At 36.5% G+C, this 20,460-nt stretch overlaps 5 protein-coding genes across 10 annotated transcripts; 2 read left to right on the top strand and 3 right to left on the bottom strand.

Moving 5' to 3' along the window:
- Positions 1-192: 192 nt before the first annotated feature.
- Positions 193-1,847, bottom strand: LOC108782310 (Mediator complex subunit 22). Its single transcript, XM_018550565.1, has 2 exons — positions 1,654-1,847; positions 193-579 (listed from the first exon to the last, which is right to left on the bottom strand). Exons 1-2 carry the CDS (start codon positions 1,754-1,756, stop codon positions 260-262), a joined length of 423 nt encoding a protein of 140 aa, XP_018406067.1. The 5' UTR covers positions 1,757-1,847; the 3' UTR covers positions 193-259.
- On the bottom strand, positions 1,751-4,008 carry LOC108782311 (uncharacterized). Its single transcript, XM_018550566.1, has 2 exons — positions 3,493-4,008; positions 1,751-1,765 (listed from the first exon to the last, which is right to left on the bottom strand). The coding sequence occupies exons 1-2, from the start codon at positions 3,983-3,985 to the stop codon at positions 1,761-1,763; spliced, it is 498 nt and encodes a 165-aa protein (XP_018406068.1). The 5' UTR covers positions 3,986-4,008; the 3' UTR covers positions 1,751-1,760.
- Positions 4,009-4,158: 150 nt separating this feature from the next.
- Positions 4,159-14,839, top strand: GABA-B-R1 (gamma-aminobutyric acid type B receptor subunit 1). Of its 5 annotated transcripts, none has more exons than XM_018550561.1 (13): positions 4,159-4,247; positions 4,428-4,534; positions 7,497-7,595; positions 7,713-7,847; positions 7,975-8,145; positions 8,447-8,945; positions 9,036-9,163; positions 9,240-9,532; positions 9,678-9,921; positions 10,289-10,496; positions 10,612-11,006; positions 11,494-11,647; positions 13,952-14,839. In XM_018550561.1, the coding sequence occupies exons 1-13, from the start codon at positions 4,178-4,180 to the stop codon at positions 13,993-13,995; spliced, it is 2,547 nt and encodes an 848-aa protein (XP_018406063.1). In that variant the 5' UTR covers positions 4,159-4,177; the 3' UTR covers positions 13,996-14,839. The 5 variants fall into 5 exon arrangements, with proteins under 5 accessions (XP_018406063.1, XP_018406066.1, XP_018406062.1 ...); XM_018550564.1 differs by having other exon boundaries at positions 10,253-10,496; XM_018550560.1 differs by lacking the exon at positions 13,952-14,839 and having other exon boundaries at positions 11,494-12,166.
- Positions 14,840-15,498: 659 nt separating this feature from the next.
- Positions 15,499-19,805, top strand: Nup54 (nuclear pore complex protein Nup54). Of its 2 annotated transcripts, none has more exons than XM_018549256.1 (5): positions 15,499-16,068; positions 17,560-18,069; positions 18,163-19,061; positions 19,384-19,611; positions 19,683-19,805. In XM_018549256.1, exons 1-5 carry the CDS (start codon positions 15,969-15,971, stop codon positions 19,803-19,805), a joined length of 1,860 nt encoding a protein of 619 aa, XP_018404758.1. In that variant the 5' UTR covers positions 15,499-15,968. The 2 variants fall into 2 exon arrangements, with proteins under 2 accessions (XP_018404758.1, XP_018404749.1); XM_018549247.1 differs by having other exon boundaries at positions 17,557-18,069.
- On the bottom strand, positions 15,986-17,318 carry LOC108781325 (uncharacterized). Its single transcript, XM_018549266.1, has 4 exons — positions 17,302-17,318; positions 17,058-17,185; positions 16,817-16,921; positions 15,986-16,714 (listed from the first exon to the last, which is right to left on the bottom strand). The coding sequence occupies exons 2-4, from the start codon at positions 17,088-17,090 to the stop codon at positions 16,319-16,321; spliced, it is 534 nt and encodes a 177-aa protein (XP_018404768.1). The 5' UTR covers positions 17,091-17,185; positions 17,302-17,318; the 3' UTR covers positions 15,986-16,318.
- Positions 19,806-20,460: the final 655 nt, after the last annotated feature.

Raw genomic sequence — 20,460 nt, 5'->3', positions numbered from 1 at the left:
CGTCTATGTGTTACAAAATATCGAAGTAATAAAAGAGACAATTACTCCTTATTTTTTATTCAGGACTCTCATCTATAAATCTCCACAAGATTAAAAGAAAGTAGTAAAACGTTATAAAAAAATTAATTCTATTTATTTAAATAAATGGACAATGTACAAGTTGAATGAATGAGTCATATTTTTGTGATTCGGGTTAGAGAAAACAGTCTCAAATATATTACAGGACTAGTATTAAATTAAGCTTAAACTTAAACTAGTGTTATTTATATATGGAAGTATAATATTCTTCTTCCAGATCGTATAAATCTGCAGCCATGTCGTCCCTCAAGGAAGCCAGTTTTTGATCACATTCTACTTGCTTAGTCCTAAATAATTTACCGTTTTGTATTATAGCCTCGTTTACAGAGGGAAAATCATTCAAAATTAAATATTGCTTTATGTCAGAGACTAGTTTCATTAATGACTCGCCAGCACGCACAATATTAGCTGCTCTGACATGCATTTCATATGTATCTTGCTCACATTGTGTCATTCGAGATAGTTGAGAGTCATTTTCTCCTTTTGCGAGTTTAATTATCTCTGAAAACAGTAGAAATAAATCAGAATTAAAATAGATATTAAAAAATAATAAAAACAAAGGTAATACAAATCATTAAATTCAATATCTAATATAAATCTTTCTCTTCCTAAATCTCATACGTATATATAAAGAGAGATCAATATTGTACTTATTATATGAAAATTAAATGTTATTAAACACTTATGCTAATATTTTAATATTACTGAGAAAGAACTTTTATTCCTTTTAATTTTATATTATGTGATTTAATTTACAGTATTAAGAATAATTACAAATAATTTGCTTTCACAAATAATTTATTTTTTTATATTACACCTTTAATACTAATATCGTTTTTGTTTTATGTTTTTATATTATGTTATATTTTTTGCATTTCAATATTTCTATTCTATCACAATGTTTATAACGTATCAATTGAAAATGGCACAAGAATGAAAAGAGTTTTAAATTTATATTTAAATTTCTAAATACATTATGAGCAATTATGCCTAAAATTATAGAATTAGCTTCATCAGTTGTTTATCTAAAAAAAAATCTTGATTCATTCTTACTATTCAACACAAGCAATATTGAATGGATATATATTCTAAGAAAATGTACTATAAAGAAACAGAGGCAAATCCCAAGACAGTGGATTAAATAAATTTTGGTACTTGATGTCTTTCGGAAGCCAAAAATTCAAATAATTAGAGCATCAAAATCATATCAAAGAGAAGTTTTTTTGTAGCTGTACTATATTATACTTTCTACAGTTGAAGTATGTATAATCAGAGAAAGGAAAAAACTGGAAAGAGGAGAAAAAGGTTTGACTACAAAACTCAGAAAGTTCAATTACAAAAAACAAGCTTAATTATTAGGTGCGAAAATGCCGGGAAAGTTTTGGAGTTACTCCCATCCGTTAGTGGCATTTTCTGCCTTCAGTCTCTTCTTGAAGTTATATGACACTTATATGAGTTACATGACACTTAGATATTTACAATTCTTGTTATGATATTTTCAAATTAACGATTTGATGTAATTGTAGAGACCTACGAAAATAGGTTAGGATGTCTAGACAGAGGTTAGAAAAGTACCTTCGAAATTTTCTAGCATGGACTTCACGTCGTCCTTTAACCTCGTCGTGTATGATTTCAATAACGCCTCTTTACTCTGAGGAAGAGCACGTTGCGTGGCCATTGTGTCACACTAAAACAGAATAACACGTGCAACACTATCTAACTGTCAACGACGACAAAGAAGACCACGAAAGATACAAAAAAAAAAATGACAAGCGATTAACGAACGTCTCGCTACGAAGTGAGCCGAGTAAACGGAGTAAACCAATCAACGGAGTTGCGGGAAACTAGAAAGGAAGGGGACAAATCTTGCGCATGCGTAGTACAAACGATACATATGTGTTGTCTACCGATGCGTTTATTGCGTTTCGAATTAAATTACTCTTAAAACGCATTTGTCCTTATTGTAAATCGAAAAATAAAGAAGGATAAAATGATACTCATGCGTTATTCAATACACATTATACAATACATAAAGTAAAATGTAAGAGTAAGAAATTGACCAATCATAGTTGAATATGAAAAGAATAATCGACTGTGATTGGTTAATTTCTTAGGCTCCCAGATAAAATCCTGTTTTTTATCTTACAACAAATTTTTCAAGCCCGTTGATTGGCTGTAGGACAGAGAGGTCCGAGACCCTCTCTGTAAAAAACAGATGCATGTAATCTTGGTCTTATTCTTACTTATTCTTACGCCGAGTATTGTAGACGATGCAATTACCATGCACGTACGTACGTTGTTATATTTCAAGTAAGTATGTATTTATTTATTGTTATAGAAATTATAATAATGTACTATTAATTTCATTGTTAATTACAAAGTTGTTAGAAATATAATAATAATAATACACTCTTCATGATTTTCATGAAATATAGGCTCATCTCTACTAAAAAAAAATTATGTCACAGAATCGCATAATAAAATTATGTAATTATGATAAGTAAATCGCGTAACGAATTATGTTCCAAATTAGTACGTGGTTTTCTTAAAATTACGTAATTAAAAAAATCACGTGATATTAAAGATTTCATCTCTCCATCTCTCTCTTCATTATGTAATTTTCAATTTTTATCGAATTTTGAGAGAGACGAATTAAATGATAGAAATAGAAGAAAAACATACCATCATGTCACTTATTTATATAATACGTAATTCTAAAAAAAAATTACATATACTGATTTGGAACAATTTGTAATTTACTTATCTTTTGCATGTAACTATGTGACGTGATTTTTTTTTCAGAGACTTGTTCTTGTACTAAGTAAACAAATCTGACCAAAAAAGTGTCGCTCTGACCGAGATATTATATTAAGTGTTAAAATTGACGACTATTTAAATTAGGAAATTGTCACAACTGCGAAGTAGACTGTGTTCCAAAATTTACTAAAAATCTATATGACGTAAAAAGTACAGATTTTCAGTACTGACGGTGATGAGATTGAAGTGAATCTTCGAGAGGATCAAAAGGAGAGAGGAGAAAAAGATAAAACAAAGTTTTACATATATATTCCTTTCTAACATAAATAAATTTTAATCTCAATTTAAATTACTCCTCATCTTTTGACTCTTAAAACTAGAAAAAGATAAGGAGCAAGTTAAACCAAAATTGAAGCTAATCTGTATTGGTATACAGAAATAAGGACAATCGAAGCGATCGCGACTCGAATCACCCGCGCCATATTGATTTTCGCACGAAGGCGAGCGCCGTTTTCACGGAGCCATCTTTCCAACCCTCTCGAGCCCTCTCGCACCCTCTTGCTTGCTGTTTCATCATATCCTACCCCACTCGACTCCCTGTTGACCCTCTAGAGGGTTGAGAATCGATATGAATACGGCCGCGAAGAGCGCGCTTACCGCTGAATCTCTCCGCGAGCGCGCAAAATTCCCGGCCATGCGAAGGCAGAGCATGCCCTTGCGCGAGACCGGCGCGCGAAGTACGAGCACCGTCCCCTCCGTTCCTCCAGCCGCGGGGTGACCGCGAATCGCTGTCCCTCACGCGCCTGTCCGACGGGGACGGGTATCGAATCGGGCTCGGTCCCGATATATCGCTCCAGAGGGTGGCCACCCTCGCCTGCCATTCGCACGCGAAACTCGCGCGCGACGAGTAATCCGAGCGGAGAGCGGAGCGTTGACGAGTATATTCCAATTGAAGAAGTTGATCAGTTCCCAACTTCGGAGACGTGCAGAGAGTCGTGGGGAAAAAAAAAAAAAAATTATCCCCCGCAGGAACGCGAGCGTTGGACACTCGTGAGGAGTTGAGTAAGAAACACCGAAGCTTCGGGAGAAGGAACTGCTGTACGTCGGAATTGATTTCGGTCGATCGTGGTGAGAAAGAGGCGAAAGGCATCGGGGGTGGACGAAGGACGAAGAGAAGAGTGACGTTCGCGCGAGGAGATTCACGGGCGATCGACCGCGTACGTCGTGAAGAGGGTGAAAGAGAAAGAAAGGGAAAAAGAGAGAGAAAAAGAGAAAGAGAGATAGAGAGAGAGAGAGAGAAGTGTTCGATTAGTCTGGCGACGAGGTCGATCGGGCGAGGACGATGGCAGTGAGCGCTTTCTCGTCGACATTGCACACCACCGATTTTGCCACTACGTGTCCCACTACACCCGGTATGTCGTAGAAGAGAGCTAAAGAGCGAGAGAGGGAGAGAGAGAGAGAGAGAGAAAGAGAGAAACGTACGGTTTTAGCGAGCGCGCGCGTGAGAGCAAAAGACGCTGCTGGCGGAATGGCGAGCGGCCTTCCTCGGCAATGCGCAATGTTGCTGAGCTTAATTGTGATTTTAATGGCAGCGCTCTGGACCGAGACGTTGCTATCACCCGAAGACGAGGAGGAGAACGTCCTGCACATCGGCGGCATCTTCCCTGTGGGTGGAGAGGGTGGCTGGCAAGGCGGCCAGGTAAGAGAAATGCTCGACGTGATTCTCCTTTCTCGTTTTACCAAAATATATCCGAACGAAGGAAGTAAACAAACGGCGATTTATTTAATTGTTCATGACGTCACATAAGATATTTAACGTCTTTTTATTTATTGTAAATACGTAAACCGAGAAGATGAAGACGTTACAATTAGGCTACGTATCTGTTTTTTTTTTCTTTAGATAATTCGCTGAACGCTTATACGAAGCGTTTGATTAATAAATCGGAAGAAAGAATTTTACTAACTATATGACCAATCACAGAATACTTTAAAGCATTTGTAGGTATCAGGTGGACCGTTTGCCTTTGAAGTAGAATGTTGAGCAACTGGTAAATGAAAACGGAATCAACGCTCCGTTTCCAACGATTTATTTATCAAAATTAACCTTCGATCGTTATAATCAATGTATCGACATTGATAAGGTTGTGATGATTGATCCGATACTTTCTTTGCCTAAAAATTCATATTTTATATTTGAGGGAGTTTTAATTAATTTTCTCAGAAGGCAAATCGATCAATTCCATGGAAAGAAATATATAGAAAATTAAAAAAGAGTCACAAGCTAAATAGTGTTATTTGATACTAAAATTAAAGAACTCACGAGGAATCAATCAATTTGACTTCTAAGAGGCTCCAGTTATCCTCTCTTTTTGCATTCATCTTTTGCAGTGATATCCTTATAAATTCGGTAAGAGATATGTTGAATACATATTCCTGCTCAGTTTTACATGTATTTGCGAAGGAGGATGAATTGTTACGCGATATCATGATTGCTTGCAGCCTCCCTTGTTCCCTTTCATCCTCCCGTCTTATATAGTCTTTCGCTTCCTCGCTCTCGCGAATTGTTCGATAAACGACCTTGTGACATCGATAGCGGGAGCAAAATTTCCGAGAAACTTCACGGGCCGTTTCGAAACTTTAGAGATCGAATTCCAGAAGTTCTCTCATAACGGCGAGCAAGTTTACTCGCATGAAGGGACATCTTTCTTTGCCTCGTGTTCAAAAGTCATGCGCGTCGAAGCGTTCTTAAAGCTGGTAAATCTCGAAGAACCGAGTAAAATCTTTAGCAAATTTAGTGAAACACGAATTTCTCACGAATGGTTAGATTTAAGAACTTTCTTGGATTTGCAGCGAAAGAACAACAAAAATAATAATAAGAGTCTAGAAATCGCGGTTTAGTAACTCACTTCTCTATTTCTGCGTCATAATTATCTCTTGTTGGGGATTGTATTTTCTTTCGCGTTGTTATTTGATACTCGCGGTAATTTACAGAGAAAATTCTACACGAGATATTCATTATTTTTCGTCAATTAGCGTTTAAATTGCAAATGTTCATTTTACAACGTTGCGTCTTTCTGACGCAGTTGTGCTGTTAAATTCATATGTTGCCGAATTATACTCAATTTGAATTATTTTTAATCATTTCTATAGATCGCTATTACGCTCTTATTCAACATGTCGTTAATTTAACTAAAACAATATGAGGCTAAACAATTTAACAAGAAATTATATTAAATTTGACCCAAATTTAGTTTATTATATTTACTGAATGCATACGTTAATATAGATGTTGTTTACTTTGAAACTAACCACAGAAATAATTTACACTTTGACACACACACGGAAGTTAAAAATAACAAAATTTAACCCAGGCGAACTAGGGTACCATTTCGTTCTACCAGCGTATATTTAATTCGTGTCTTACTTAAGAATTAAACGCAAATATGATTCATGCATTTAAAAAAAATAATAGAGCACATAACTTATATTTTGATCACTTTTTTTTAAATAAACGTCGTAGTATTTAATTCACTTTACGATTAAACGCGATGGTAATTTATTCTTTTTATACGCGGTGTTCAAAGTTGATACAATCACGCAAAATAAATCTGCATACGTAATGAACCGTTTTATCGAAAAACTATCCAATTTCTGACAAACGTTTTATAATTTTGTTATTTTTATAATACACATTTTTCAACGAGTACGAGGAAGCTTTAAACTGTCTGCATAAATGAGCACTGTTTATTTGGATAAAACACACGACACAGCTTGAATATATTTTCAGTTTTTCACAAATATTCTTCCAGTATCGTTTTGATGCCCGTTGCTAAATTTTCCTGATAAAAATTGGAGCGTAAGTCGAATATAAAGGCAGAGTAATAGAAGTTCTAAATGGAACTTCTAGGAAGCATAAAAATTGAAACAGCGACAAAAGGAACGTATACCTTTTAAAAGACGTCTTTTACGTTAATTGCTGTTCCAATTTATGCTTTCTAGGACACAATCAACTGTCTCTATCTCTAATTTTAATAAACTTTGGATACTTATGTTAAAAATATAAAAAAAATAAGACATATGATTTTTTATAAATACTTTGAGTTACACGTTAAGAGAATGCAATCTTCCCTCTAAAAAAATTAAATGAAAGTTGATTAGTTTTAAGAGTACTCTCTCTATAATGATAAAAAAATTTTTTTTAAAAACTTTATTTATAAAAAATTAAAATTTTAAATTATTATAAAGTACTTTTTTAAAATTATTCAACTTTTATTTAAAATATTCTTCTATATCTTTCACGGTTTAGATGATACTTCCTCTGAAAGAAAAAAACCGATTTTTTTTCAAAGCATTCATAAAAAAAAAAATCACTTCTCTTATTTTTGTCTATATTTTCATATATTCAAAGTGTATTCAAATCAGAGGAAAAGAGTCGATTGTGTTTCTTTGCTTGCCTTTTACGCCCCTGTCACTCTTCCTGTACATTCGATTTAAGTTCCAATTTTTATGTTCACCACGAATATTTGCGTCGCAATCGCATACCTCCTGAAAGCATATTTTAGCCACGAATGACGTGGCACTGCTTGTAATCCTGCATGCAAAGCCGGTTCATCAAATTAGGGGATTAATCAAGCTAAATTGCATTGTCATTTATTCAACAGGCTTGCATGCCAGCTGCGCGCCTGGCCTTAGAGGATGTTAATCGCGAAAAGAACTTGTTACGCGGATATAGACTGCACCTCCATTCCAACGATAGCGAGGTAAACTCACGAAGATGCTTTTAATGGTATTATAATGATGGGCGATGGTCACCGCCCGCCACTGTCACTGCTATCTTGCGCGATATAAAATTACCTCTGTAATTTATTACATTACAGTGCGAGCCCGGCCTCGGCGCGTCCGTAATGTACAACTTACTATACTTTCCACCCTATAAATTAATGCTGTTGGCTGGGTGCAGTACGGTATGCACTACGGTCGCTGAGGCGGCGAAGATGTGGAACTTGGTGGTGGTGAGTACCCACTCGCTTCTTTTTTCCCCTTCCCTCGGTCGCGTTTATGCATGTAAATCTCGTATTTCATCGCGATCGTATATTCCGGTGGTATAACAGAAATACGAACGTCTATGATATCCCTTAGCTCTGCTACGGTGCATCGTCGCCGGCGCTGTCCGACCGAAATCGATTCCCGACCTTGTTCAGAACGCATCCTTCCGCCACTGTGCACAACCCCACGAGAATCAAATTGTTGCAAAAGTTCGGCTGGTCTCGGGTAGCGATATTGCAGCAAGCTGAAGAAGTATTTATATCGGTAAGAATGTCAAAAACTGTTATACACTTGACCAGATATAAACATACACGTCTAACAGACATCATAAGAAAGTTTTAGCTAGAGCTGCTAAGATAATACGTCTAGATTATTACTTTCTTGTAAAGTTCATGGAACTAAAGTGACTCGACTTTTGTATGACGCGAACAAATATAAGAAAGTATCTTTATATATACCTTTTATAATATATAATGTATCTTTGAAAACAGAACTGGCCAAATTATCAGAATTAATTCGTCCCTCATACGAATATATGTATATTTGACTCGTCAAATTGCCTTAGACCGTCGAAGATCTAGAAGCACGATGTAAGGAAGCTGGGATAGAGATAGTCACCCGTCAAAGCTTCCTATCGGATCCCACGGATGCGGTGAAGAATCTACGCCGTCAGGACGCTCGAATAATCGTCGGCTTGTTCTACGTCGTAGCCGCGAGACGGGTGCTCTGCGAGCTCTATCACCAGAAGCTGTACGGCCAGTCCTACGTGTGGTTCTTCATCGGCTGGTACGAGGACGATTGGTTTGAGATCAATCTGGAAAAGGAGGGTATCACCTGCACGAAGGAGCAAATGCGAATGGCAGCGGAGGGACACTTGACCACCGAAGCACTTATGTGGAATCAGAATAACGACACGACAATCAGCGGCATGACCGCCGAGGACTTCCGAAAGAGATTGAACAAACTGCTGAAGGATGACGGTTACGACATTGATAACGATCGTTATCCGGAAGGATATCAGGAGGCACCTCTCGCCTACGACGCCGTCTGGTCCGTCGCTCTTGGTGAGTTTCGAACACATACGCGTGAAAGAAAAAGTTGGAGACCAATAATCGGTCTTATCGATCCTTTCCTCTTTGTCTCTACTATCGCAGCGTTCAACAGAACCATGGAAAGGCTAAGCAAGTTGGGGAACAGTTTGAAGAACTTCACTTACGAAAACAAAGAGATTGCCGACGAGATATACGCGGCGGTAAACTCGACCCAGTTTCTCGGAGTTTCCGTATGTAGTCAAGCCTTAGCTTGAAAGTTGCTCGTTCGTTCACAAATCCTAAATGTTAAAATCTTTTTCCCCCCAGGGTCATGTCGCGTTCAGCTCGCAGGGTGATAGAATCGCTCTGACGCAAATAGAGCAGGTGATTGACGGGAAGTACGTTAAATTAGGGTACTATGATACACAAAGTGACAATCTGACATGGCGAAACGTGGAGCGATGGTTCGGTGGCAAAGTGCCGCAGGACAGAACGATAATAAGAAATGTTTTGAGAACAGTGTCACTGCCCTTATTCATAAGTATGGCGGCCTTGTCGGTGATCGGTATCATAATAGCCATCGGATTGATCGTATTTAATGTCTATAATAGGCACCGAAGGTATACTATACTGTCGTACTATATATACCATATGTATACTATATCGTGCTGCATTCGTTAATACGTTATCATAACATATATCGCGGGCCAGGCTACAATCTACAATCGATAGCTGCAATATATACAACCGATGTCTACTTTTCAGAGTTATATATTCGTCTCATCCCAGTGCCAACTCGATAATGCTGGTGGGAATAATAGTCTGCTTCTTGGCCGTGTTGTGTATAGGAGTTGACGGTAGGTTTGTAACACCGTGGCAGTTTTTGATAGTCTGCCAGGCTAGGGCGTGGACGATGTCGGTCGGTTTCACCTTGGCGTTCGGTGCCATGTTTAGTAAAGTGTGGAGGGTCCATCGACTCTCTACGAAGGCAAAAGCCGATCAAGGAAAAGTAAGTCGTATACTTAATACGGATAATCGGGTCTCCGCTGGTAAAGCGATACGAATGATCTTCAATAATATATGTGTGTACAATATTGGAGAACTTTATCATTAAATAATAATTGCGAATGTTATTCGCAATTCTGTGTACTTTTTATTACTTCTCTTCCATCAGACGATTCGATCTTCTGTGAAGACAGTCGTACCGCTTTTCCGCTTGAGTTCCTCAGTAGTAACGAGACTGATTTTTAGTTGTTCATGAAGCCATGGAACCATCCTGCATGGTTTGCTGTTCCCGCTCGTATGTCCCGCATCTTTAACCTATTCTCGATTCCTTTTAGTCATTGACGGCTAAACAAAAAGTTTCGTCTATACAGAAGAAGATTGAGCCGTGGAAGCTGTACTGTATGCTGGGCGGGTTGCTGTCGATCGATATCATCCTCCTCGTCACTTGGCAAGTGATCGATCCGTTGCACCGAAGAATCGAGACCTTCGCCCTGGAACTACCTCCTTATGGAGACGAAGACGCAATGATCAGACCCGAATTGGAACATTGTGAGAGCGAGCACAATAGCTTGTGGCTCGGTGAGTGCGATTCATGAGTCAGGGTGCACGCCAGGAAATAAATGCAGTGTGCGAACCGATACAATTTTATTACGATGCAAAATCGTGTACAGAAATTGTGAATATTTTGTTCTAGGCTTACTCTATGGCTATAAAGGCATTGTTCTTGCTTTCGGGCTCTTTCTATCTTACGAAACGAGAAGCATCAAAATCAAACTGATCAATGATTCGAGATATGTGGGAATGTCGATATATAACATCGTAGTTCTGTGTTTCATAACGGTACCTGTGGTGATGGTCATCTCTAGTCAACAGGATGCAGGTTACGCCTTTTCGGCGCTAGCCACCATTTTTTGTTGCTTCCTCAGCATGGCTCTCATCTTCGTGCCGAAGGTCATCGAAGTGATCAGGCATCCCAGAGATAAGTCCGAGTCGAGATACAATCCGGACAGTGCAGTATCCAAGGAAGAGGAAGAGAAGTATCAGAAACTGCTCATTGAAAACGACGAGCTTCAGAAACTCATCGCTGCGGTAAGAATTCCTTATTGATACGAAAATAAAACCTATTTTTAATAATAACTAGAAGCAGCTTTGCAACTGTTGCAAAATTCTTTAATACGCAATTGGTTTACATATTTAGATTCAATGAAGAATTAGGGGCAAGAATTATATTAAAAAATCTTACAATAATTGCAAAACTGCCTTTTAAATCCGATATTCAATTCACTGACATTGATTGGTTTCTGTCTTTAGTTTCTTATTGTATCCAAATGTAAATCAGTCATATAAAGAATTTTAAATCATATTAAAGCAACAACAGTTGTAAAGCTGTTTTTTTTTTCTGTTACACGCAGCCATTGTAACGATATCATACGTTCTAAAATTAGAATTATTTCTTAAAAAATACTTTATTTTATTAAATTTACTCTAAAATGGATGTTTTATCAATTAATATCTGTACTATCGTTATACGTACTGTTTCATTATTCTCTCGCTTATTCAAACCTACATATTTCAGAAAGAAGAAAAAATTCAAGCTATCAAGCAGAAGCTGGCTGAACGTGATGCCGTAAAAGGAACCGGCACAAGTCGTTGCAGACAAGGACAGCCCAAACAGTCCTTCATCATTGCTGACTATCCGACCGGCGAGGGGACATCGGACAGTGCTATCGGTGGGGGTATTTCCATTTGTACAAAATCCTCCCGCGCTTCCGCTTCTGATGTTGAGTTTTCAGAGACGTACTTATAATCTCTCCACACACGAGTATAAAATCAGAGGACACCGCTATGGGACGTCCTTATGCATTCGCGCGATACATTTGGGACCTAAAGTTCTTTTCAATCGATCTCGATGATTATCGTAACACTTCGCTTTTAAATCAAATCATATTTCCGGTATTATTTGTCGTAAGTATCGATGGGTACGTACTTGCGTGTTTCTTCACGATGCACCCTCAAATAATGTTTCGTTGAAGTGACCGAAGTACACGATTATCCACGATAGCTACACCACATGGTGATAACACAGACAATGAAATGTTAAGTGACTGTATCTGCACAATTTAAAAGAACCCATAGGATGCCGGAAACTGAATCGCGATTTTAAATTATTAAAAAACAATAACACATGCATTTTTCTCACGCAACTTGTGCACGATAAATTATTATGTTATCTTCATTCATTACAGACTACAGACTCAATCAACAAATATAAAAAATAATCTATTAATGCAATAATAAAATTAACGAATAGAATGTTAATGTCATGTAAATGTGAATGTTTAGCTCTTCATCAAATTGTTTAAAGAATTTTTTTTAATTAATAATATAATTTATATAGCGCTTATCGCTTTAGTAAAAACACCAATTTCATAGTTTTAGTGTATATCGCTAAATATATTTAAATATACAAATAGTATCGTGATTAGTAAGTATACGTGAAGTATAGTAATTTTTATCTTATAGTGAGCTAATGACTCTCTTCCTGTGAATTCAGATAAACAGGAAATACACGATCTAATGAAGTCTGGCCTATGTTTCGTGAAAGTTTTGTGGAAATTAATTCTATCTTTCTAATGACAATGTGTTCTTCTTTCTATAATTATCTACTATTATCGATTAATTATTTATTGGCAGAACGACATATGTGTATTTTTATATGTAGCCCGATTCCCATTAGCAGCTGTTGTATAGACACCCGAGATTGGATGTTTGTGAAATTTTATCAGGTGTATTTTTCAGCACCTGTGAGAAAGTACTCAACCGGATTTCCTTAGCGTAATACAATCTTATCCTATGGACCAACTTACCCCCCTTCCACGGAATAACATTTTCAGGGATGGAGCTTTTGAGTGTTTTATATCTTGACTTTTAACTCTTTTACGAAGATCTATATACTCGAAAAAAAAAATATATAACGAAGTATTTTAAGCCGTTAATGTTATCACTGTTTTTAGTCAAATATATATGTACCTTGATATTTTTCGTAAAAATATAATGAATTTCAAGAGCAAAATAAAAAATTATAACAGTTGTAAACAAAGCGTGTTCGCTGAACAGTACAGTTAACAGCAATATTGTGGTTCCTTCATTGTTTCTAATAAGAGAATGAAGGAACTAAAAATTAAATTCTTATACCGGGGTACGTAATTTTCTTGTGAAAATATTTATCTTTTCAAATAAGAAAGAGAGAGAATATAAATATATTTTAAAACGCACAATATATCAGGAAACACGGTAGTGTCTCGGCGCGTTAAAACAAGTATATAATAAATATAATAAATACGTTGTACTTAAAGAAAAATGTTTAATTATTTAATCGGTATATAGAATATTGCGGCTATAAATTGCAAATTGGATTTGACTCAGGACGATATTTATAACATGCTTATCGTTTGTTACAGAGCACGTACTTGTTACACGAAGCAATTTACAATGTTTTACGTTTAGGCCTAAAATAATCTTTACGGTCATATACGATTCAGTTATTGCAGTTAAATCTCGTTAGAAAAGTATCGTGTTAATTAATTGTGTACAGCATCAAAATATTGTTGTAAACCTCATGAAGTGTACTCCCAAATTCGTCTGAGACAGAGAAACCAAATTATATATATACAATTTGGTCCAATCCGGATGATTAACGCAGTTGTCAAAATAAACTCAAAATGTGCTAACGAGATTTAAATGCTTACGAATTTTCACGCCGTTCGTTTATAATTTGGGAGTCTTGATGAGGTGAAGTATTATCATTGCCGTTCCGTTTAGTACATAAGCCGGGGCGCACGAGTGTTAATTTTTGATGAATGTGTTTTGACAGAACACGCACCGGACGCGCGCAGGATCGTTTTCTCGATATTTTACGGAGGATATGTTACGTTACACCGACTTCCAAATCATTTACGAACGGATTTGGTATCAGCAATTATTCATCTGCGAGGTCGCGAAATTTATGGTATTTGACCTTTTGTTTTTTTTAGGCACGCAGCACATCGCCGAAATGTATGAACTGCACCGACTATGATGCCAAAGCAATGCACACACAAACGAGCGCTACGCTTGCGACAAAACTCTCTTCTAAAACTAGTATTAAATCTATAAAACGTGCACACGGTCAATATGCGAATAATAAATATATGCGAGTCTTGGAACACGCCAAACGTGAGAATGACTCTCTGTAATGTCTGTGAAACATGATTTCGTGACGGCGGTCTTTCCGTTTGTCGCGTGTTACCTGGTGTTATACTTAAAGCGTAAGTTAGTTTATAGCGTGTGGAATTGTTTTATATGTTTCGATACGATTTGACTGCGCCTTAAAAAGAGGGAAAAAAAAAAAGAGAAAAACAGTACAGTATTGAGACATGTGTATCTTACGGCTGTCTATGTGTCGCGTGTGCTCTCTCTCAGACACACAATTCGAAGATATGTAAAATTTGTCGTCGTAAATCCCCCGTGTATAGGAAATATTTAAAACGAAATGTAATTTCTCATTTTACGGTATATATACTTATACCACACGCGTTCACCTACGCAGTATTTTTTACTGTACTCGTTTTTTGATCAACTGCCGCGCAAACGGCGCTTGTAAGTCTAGTATTATACATTATACGATAGTCCTATCGAACTGTTGACGAAAGTATCACATATATGTACGTTAGATTATGAAGATATTTATTTTTAAGTTTTTGAATTATATAAAAATCCGTTAAAAATCGAAGGCTCTACCTATTATTATTGAACCCTTGGGATATATTGTTTACTCGATCTGAAGCTCGCGTGGCTCACGCAACACGATCAGCGTGATCGCGAGTGTTCGTATAATATCTCTACGTTGTTTCTAGAGTTGAGATTTTAATAAAGAAAATTTAAACGCAATCATTAGAGTTTACGTCAATGCTTCTTCTCTTCCGCGCGTATTTATTTAAATATAAATGGATTGTGATAGAGAATGAAAATCGATGGTGTTTAAAGAAGATACATGCTTTTATTCAATATGTTGTATGTATTTAATTATTGCAGATATGCGTTTTACAACATTTGGTATTAGTATTTATGTAATTAAGTAAGAATGATTCTGATTAAATGCCAATTAAATCAATTGGCGAATGATCTGTCAAATAAAATTTCTCGTTGTGGAAAAACACGCGGAAAAAGAAATTAAAAATTATTATAACGATGAGTTTATACAGTTAAAAATTTTGTATGCAATTGGATCAAATCGGAGCAAGTTGTTTATTAAGTAATATATTTTGCTTAATTAACTTTTTGTTTTTTTATTTAATCTCCAAAAAATTTAGATTAGAGATATATAATAAATTATATGATTGAAAATTGCTACAATATTATATACCATATTTATATCTATATTAATGCGTACTATCTACTATAACATTACCTAATATTTTATTAACTTAAATAAAATTTTCTAATTTCTTAAGATAAGAATGGAAAAATTAGATTAGAGATAAATTATATATTTGAAAATTTTATTTTCAGCTATTTTCTACAGATTGAATTAATCGTCGATAATTATAATGATTAACTGAGTTAATCGAAATTTGATTGAAGTCGCCCAAAAAGTTACGTACAAATGTGATCTCTACATTCAACAATGCGATAACAAACGATGCGCATGACGCGTGCTTCTGTTTCAAAAGATCACTGATGAAATTTCGCGCGTTAAGTATGTCACGCAGATTTTCTGCGCACCACATCTCCCGCTCGTGCGCAGAACTGTTCTCCATTGTTGCATTGCGTTGCACCTATCTGCACCTAAAATAGGATGGGCGTATTGTACATACATTGAAGGGAGAAAGAAAGAATCTGAAAAGTTTACAAAGTACAGTTGCAAAGTGCCAAGCTTTTATCGCACGTGCGAACTGCCATATTGGAGTTCGCTCCTGTCGTCGCGGGTGATCGTACGCGTCGGAGTCGCGACGTCAGTACGATCAGCTGTTAGTAGTGTATTCGACCAGAGTTGCGGTACAAGGAGTCGTTATGTCGTTCGGCAGCGGCTTCGGCGCGTCCGCGTCGACGCCCGCACCCACGTTCGCATTCGGCACCACACCGGCGTCCACAGCAACGCCAGTTAAACCTGGTAAGCTACTCCTCGTCACAAGATCGTTTGTTTCTCATTCGTGTCTCCTCTCCTTCCTGTTCACCTTCCTTCTGATTCCATCTGTCTATCGGACTCACCTCGCTTTCGTGCGTAGGTATCTCGCGACAATTTGTGTGTGACAATTTTGAGGTTAAGAACGCTTACTCCAGGGAGATATTTTTTGTCGCGTTCCTCAGTGAAGTTGAGGAATAATATCATGGTCGAGACGCTCCACGAAACGGGCCCCTCTTCAGTTTCGCATCGAGTTAGTTTTGCTGGTTGTATCGGAAGCCTTGTCTAGCAGAGGCTGGTTTATACCCCCACAATCCGGGCTGCACTCGACGTCGCTCTTCGCGAGGAAAGCGTGTCTGCTCCTGGATCTTGCAATAATACACGCTGTGACGCAACACATGAATAATATAATTAGGAGTGTGGTCAGCAAAATGATTAGCAACGTCGAACGTTCAGAGTATTCGTCAGATTTGGCGGTTTCGATCGAAGCCAAGGTGGTATGACTGTGGTCCAGTATTGTGCGCGATTCGGTACTGTAAGCTGCAATTTTTTTACCGGCAGTTGTATCTTCCAAGTAATACATTTCATTTGGAATTTTACCAAGCGTCGTTATCATGATTTCCGCGGTTGCATCCTGTGTAAAAATAATTATATCAAAATTATTGTCTGTTAGGAAATGAATTGTTATAACAATTATTAACCCAATTGTTATACTTGTAGTACCAAGTTCACTTACAATTTGAGTGGAAAGATCGTGTACTGACTTAACATGATGAAGATCTGTATCAGATGTAGTGGCTGTCTGCAGTGAATTATGTATCAATTGTGTGTAGAAGTTGGCCTGTTAAAGAAAACATTTTTAATATGTGTTCTAATTTTTTATTAAATTGCTATGTTTTAATAACACCAAAAAATACTTATCAGTTCTAAGTTTGTCTAACATTAAAATAGTCTATTTTTATTTATGTTGTTATTACCTGGAGATTATTTTGTTCACTCAGGAGTGTCATTATTTTATATATTTTATATAACCATATATTATAAATTTATATTTATTTATAATTGACTTTTGAATTTTTAAATATGGAAATCTAAACAGTAATCTCTGCAAATAGTTAAATATAGTATTCATGCAGTATCTTTCAATATCACAATCAAAAATATAAATGTTACAATTAAAATTATTTTTGTAAAACAAGCAACAAAAATAATAGCACATACCTTTTAATTGATATTTATCTAACTTCACGTTAAACAAAAGAAAGATGATTTGATATAAGCAGTGTTTGATATATACCACACAGTACTGAAAATCTGTAGCACACATGTTATGTATATTACAGATTTTCAGTACTGGTTGTGTGGTAGAGCGTGTATATGTATATATATATTTCTTTGAGAGAGATATATATATATCAAAACAAAGTATTTATAGTAGTTTTTGCTGAAAGTGCTAACTAGTTACAAATTTTAAAGTAGCAGGATTTGGGACACCTTCGTTCGGGTTTAGTACACCGACTACTTCAACGCCAAGCTTGTTTGGCTCGCCGTCGACGCAGACTACCGGATTTGGTACTGGCACCGGATTTGGTACCCCAGCAGCCACTGGTTTTGGTAGCGCACCGAGCACAGGTTTTGGATCCGCACCTACGTTTGGTACCCCGTCAACCAGTGCCTTTGGTTCGGCATTAACTTTCGGTAGTACTCCCGTTTCCTCCACAACCACTGGATTTGGTACAACTTCGACATTTGGTAGCACTCCTGCTTCCACCACCGGTTTCGGTGGTTTTGGGACAGCGACAACATCGACCTTAAGTTTTGGAGGCTTTGGTGGATTTGGAACTACGACCACTACATCTGCCCCTAGCTTGTTTAGCGGATTTGGCACTGCAAACACTGCTTCAACAGGTTTCGGCACATCAGGTTTTGGTGCATTTGGGAGCAAACCAGCTACTACCATTGGTACTACATTTGGTGGATTTGGAACAGGTAATGCAAAATCTTTTTACATAGATTAAGGCTTCTGATATTATAATATTTTTTTCTTTACTTTTTATTAACATATTACATATATATCTATAGGAACAGGATTTACTGGATTTGGTACTGGATTGACACAGCCTCAGCAACAACAGCAACAACAGCAGCAACCTACAAATACTGCATCAGAAGCTCTCTACAATGCTGTGTTCAATTGTCAGTTATATAATGACGAGCGAGATAATACCATTGCTAGGTGGAATCTTATTCAAGCATTGTGGGGTACAGGAAAAGCTTATTACTCCGTAAATGCTCCACCTGTAGATCTTACTCAAGAAAATTCGTTATGCAGATTTAAAGCCATTGGATACAGTCGCATACCTGACGCTGACAACAATGATGGTTTAGTAGTATTATGCTTTAATAAGAAAGAGAAAGATGTACAGGATGGAAAACAGCAATTAATAGCATTTCTCAATGGTTTGTTGGGAAATAAGCCCAATCTGACAATAACCGTTGATAATATTAAATCAACGGGAGAGAACAAAAGTCAAGTGACAGTATATGTATCGGAAAAAGGAATCACTGGTTCTTACAGAAAAATTCCTGCCAATGAATTGGTAGCATATTTGTCACAAGTCATGCAAAAACAACAGTTGGTACAGAATGGAGTGGAAGATATATTCCCGCTAGTAAAACTTGATCCATCGCAGCTAAAAGAATACTTGGATAATCCACCTTGCGCGATTGATGCTAGATTATGGAAGCAAGCGCAATTGGACAATCCTAACCCAGAGCTGTATATTCCAGTTCCTATGATTGGCTTTCAGCAAGTTAAACACAGACTGAAATGTCAAGAAGAGGAAACTGCTAGACATAGAGCGTTTTTGGACATGGCGGCTGAAAAAATACAAGGCTTGCAAAGGCAGCATACGGCTACACAGGCCCGACTTAAGGAACATCGGCGTACATTGTTGGAACTTCAACACAGAGTTCTACAGGTATTACAGCAATCGATTCTTTTTTTTTTTTGTTCTTTAATTGATCTTTAGTTTCGTAAGTAGAATTATATTAGCCAGTAACAAGTCGTCAACTTTTAAGCCTTACATATATTTGACCAAATTTGTTTTTAATCAGAGGCATGGTGGAAGAAAACCCGAGCACACCTGGGTTTCTTCCACCATGATCAGGGCTTTATGTAATTTAATGCAGGAAAAATCCTGTGCACGAATGGGATCGAATCTGGATCCATTGCTAGTCCACGGACCATATTGATTTTAGTCGTGATATTTTTTCTGTTAACAATATAAATTCCCTTTAAAGGTTCTAGTACGGCAGGAGATTACACGAAAAGTGGGATTATCCTTACAACCAGAAGAAGAAGTTTTAACACGCAGATTTGAAGCAATGCATTCGCAAATCAGTGCTCCAACGCAATATAAAGGAAGAATTAGTGAAATGCTTTCTCAGCTCAGAATGAGGCGACACATCGATATTCAAAACCAAGAGAGGTATACAATGGATCCCATAGCACAGGATGATATTAAAGCGGTGAGAAAATGTTTATTTACTTTAGTTAAAAATTATTATCGAATAGTATGTGTAATATTTTCTTATTTTAGTACCTAAGTATGGAACAGCAAGGCATGGCGCAGCTTATTTCGACAATAAATGCTGATTTAGAAAGTTTAAAAGTCATTAAAGATGGAATGTCAGATCTCTTGATGAGTCAAAGTATATCATGAAAATTGTAATATAAATAAAATTTTTTCATATGTCTTCTAAATGGTAACATGTTTATTAATGTTTATGTAAATGATCGTGATTGTGTAAATTTATTTCTATTTTTCACAAAGAGCTGAGCCATATTTATTTTATTTACACAATTTCTACTTTTTTTGTGATTTAACATTGACGTGTCAATTAATGATTAAAAGGCTGTCCATAATGAAATGTATAAGCTGTAAGAAATCAATCATAGTCTGTTCTTCCATTTAATTGATTAATCAATTTGTTACAACTTACTACTTACTACAGACAGCCTTAAGTGTTAAAGATGGTTATTATATACATTATTTTCAATTTTATATTAAAATTTAAAAATGCAATCAATGATTTTTATTGTAAAAAATATTTTTTAAGTATGCATTATTTTTTTCGCTTATTTGACGTTGTATTTTGAGGTATATTTTAATATCTTGAAAATATATTTAAAAGTGTGCTATATAAAATAAAACAAAATGCATATTGCATAGATAAATAAAGGAATGATTTAATAGACGTATAAAATAACAAAAAGGAAATTCCACAGCGCACATTATAAATATAGAATCTACAAAGTGATATATTTCTGATCGAATATTGTTCGTCGAAAAATGTGATCCTTTACAAAATATGTTA

Source organism: Cyphomyrmex costatus, unplaced genomic scaffold (assembly GCF_001594065.2).
Source record: "Cyphomyrmex costatus isolate MS0001 unplaced genomic scaffold, Ccosl1.0 scaffold123, whole genome shotgun sequence".
NCBI classification, from domain to species: Eukaryota; Metazoa; Arthropoda; class Insecta; order Hymenoptera; family Formicidae; genus Cyphomyrmex; species Cyphomyrmex costatus.
The sequence above is the reverse complement of the archived record's forward strand: the minus strand, read 5'-3'. Positions and strand labels throughout refer to the sequence as shown.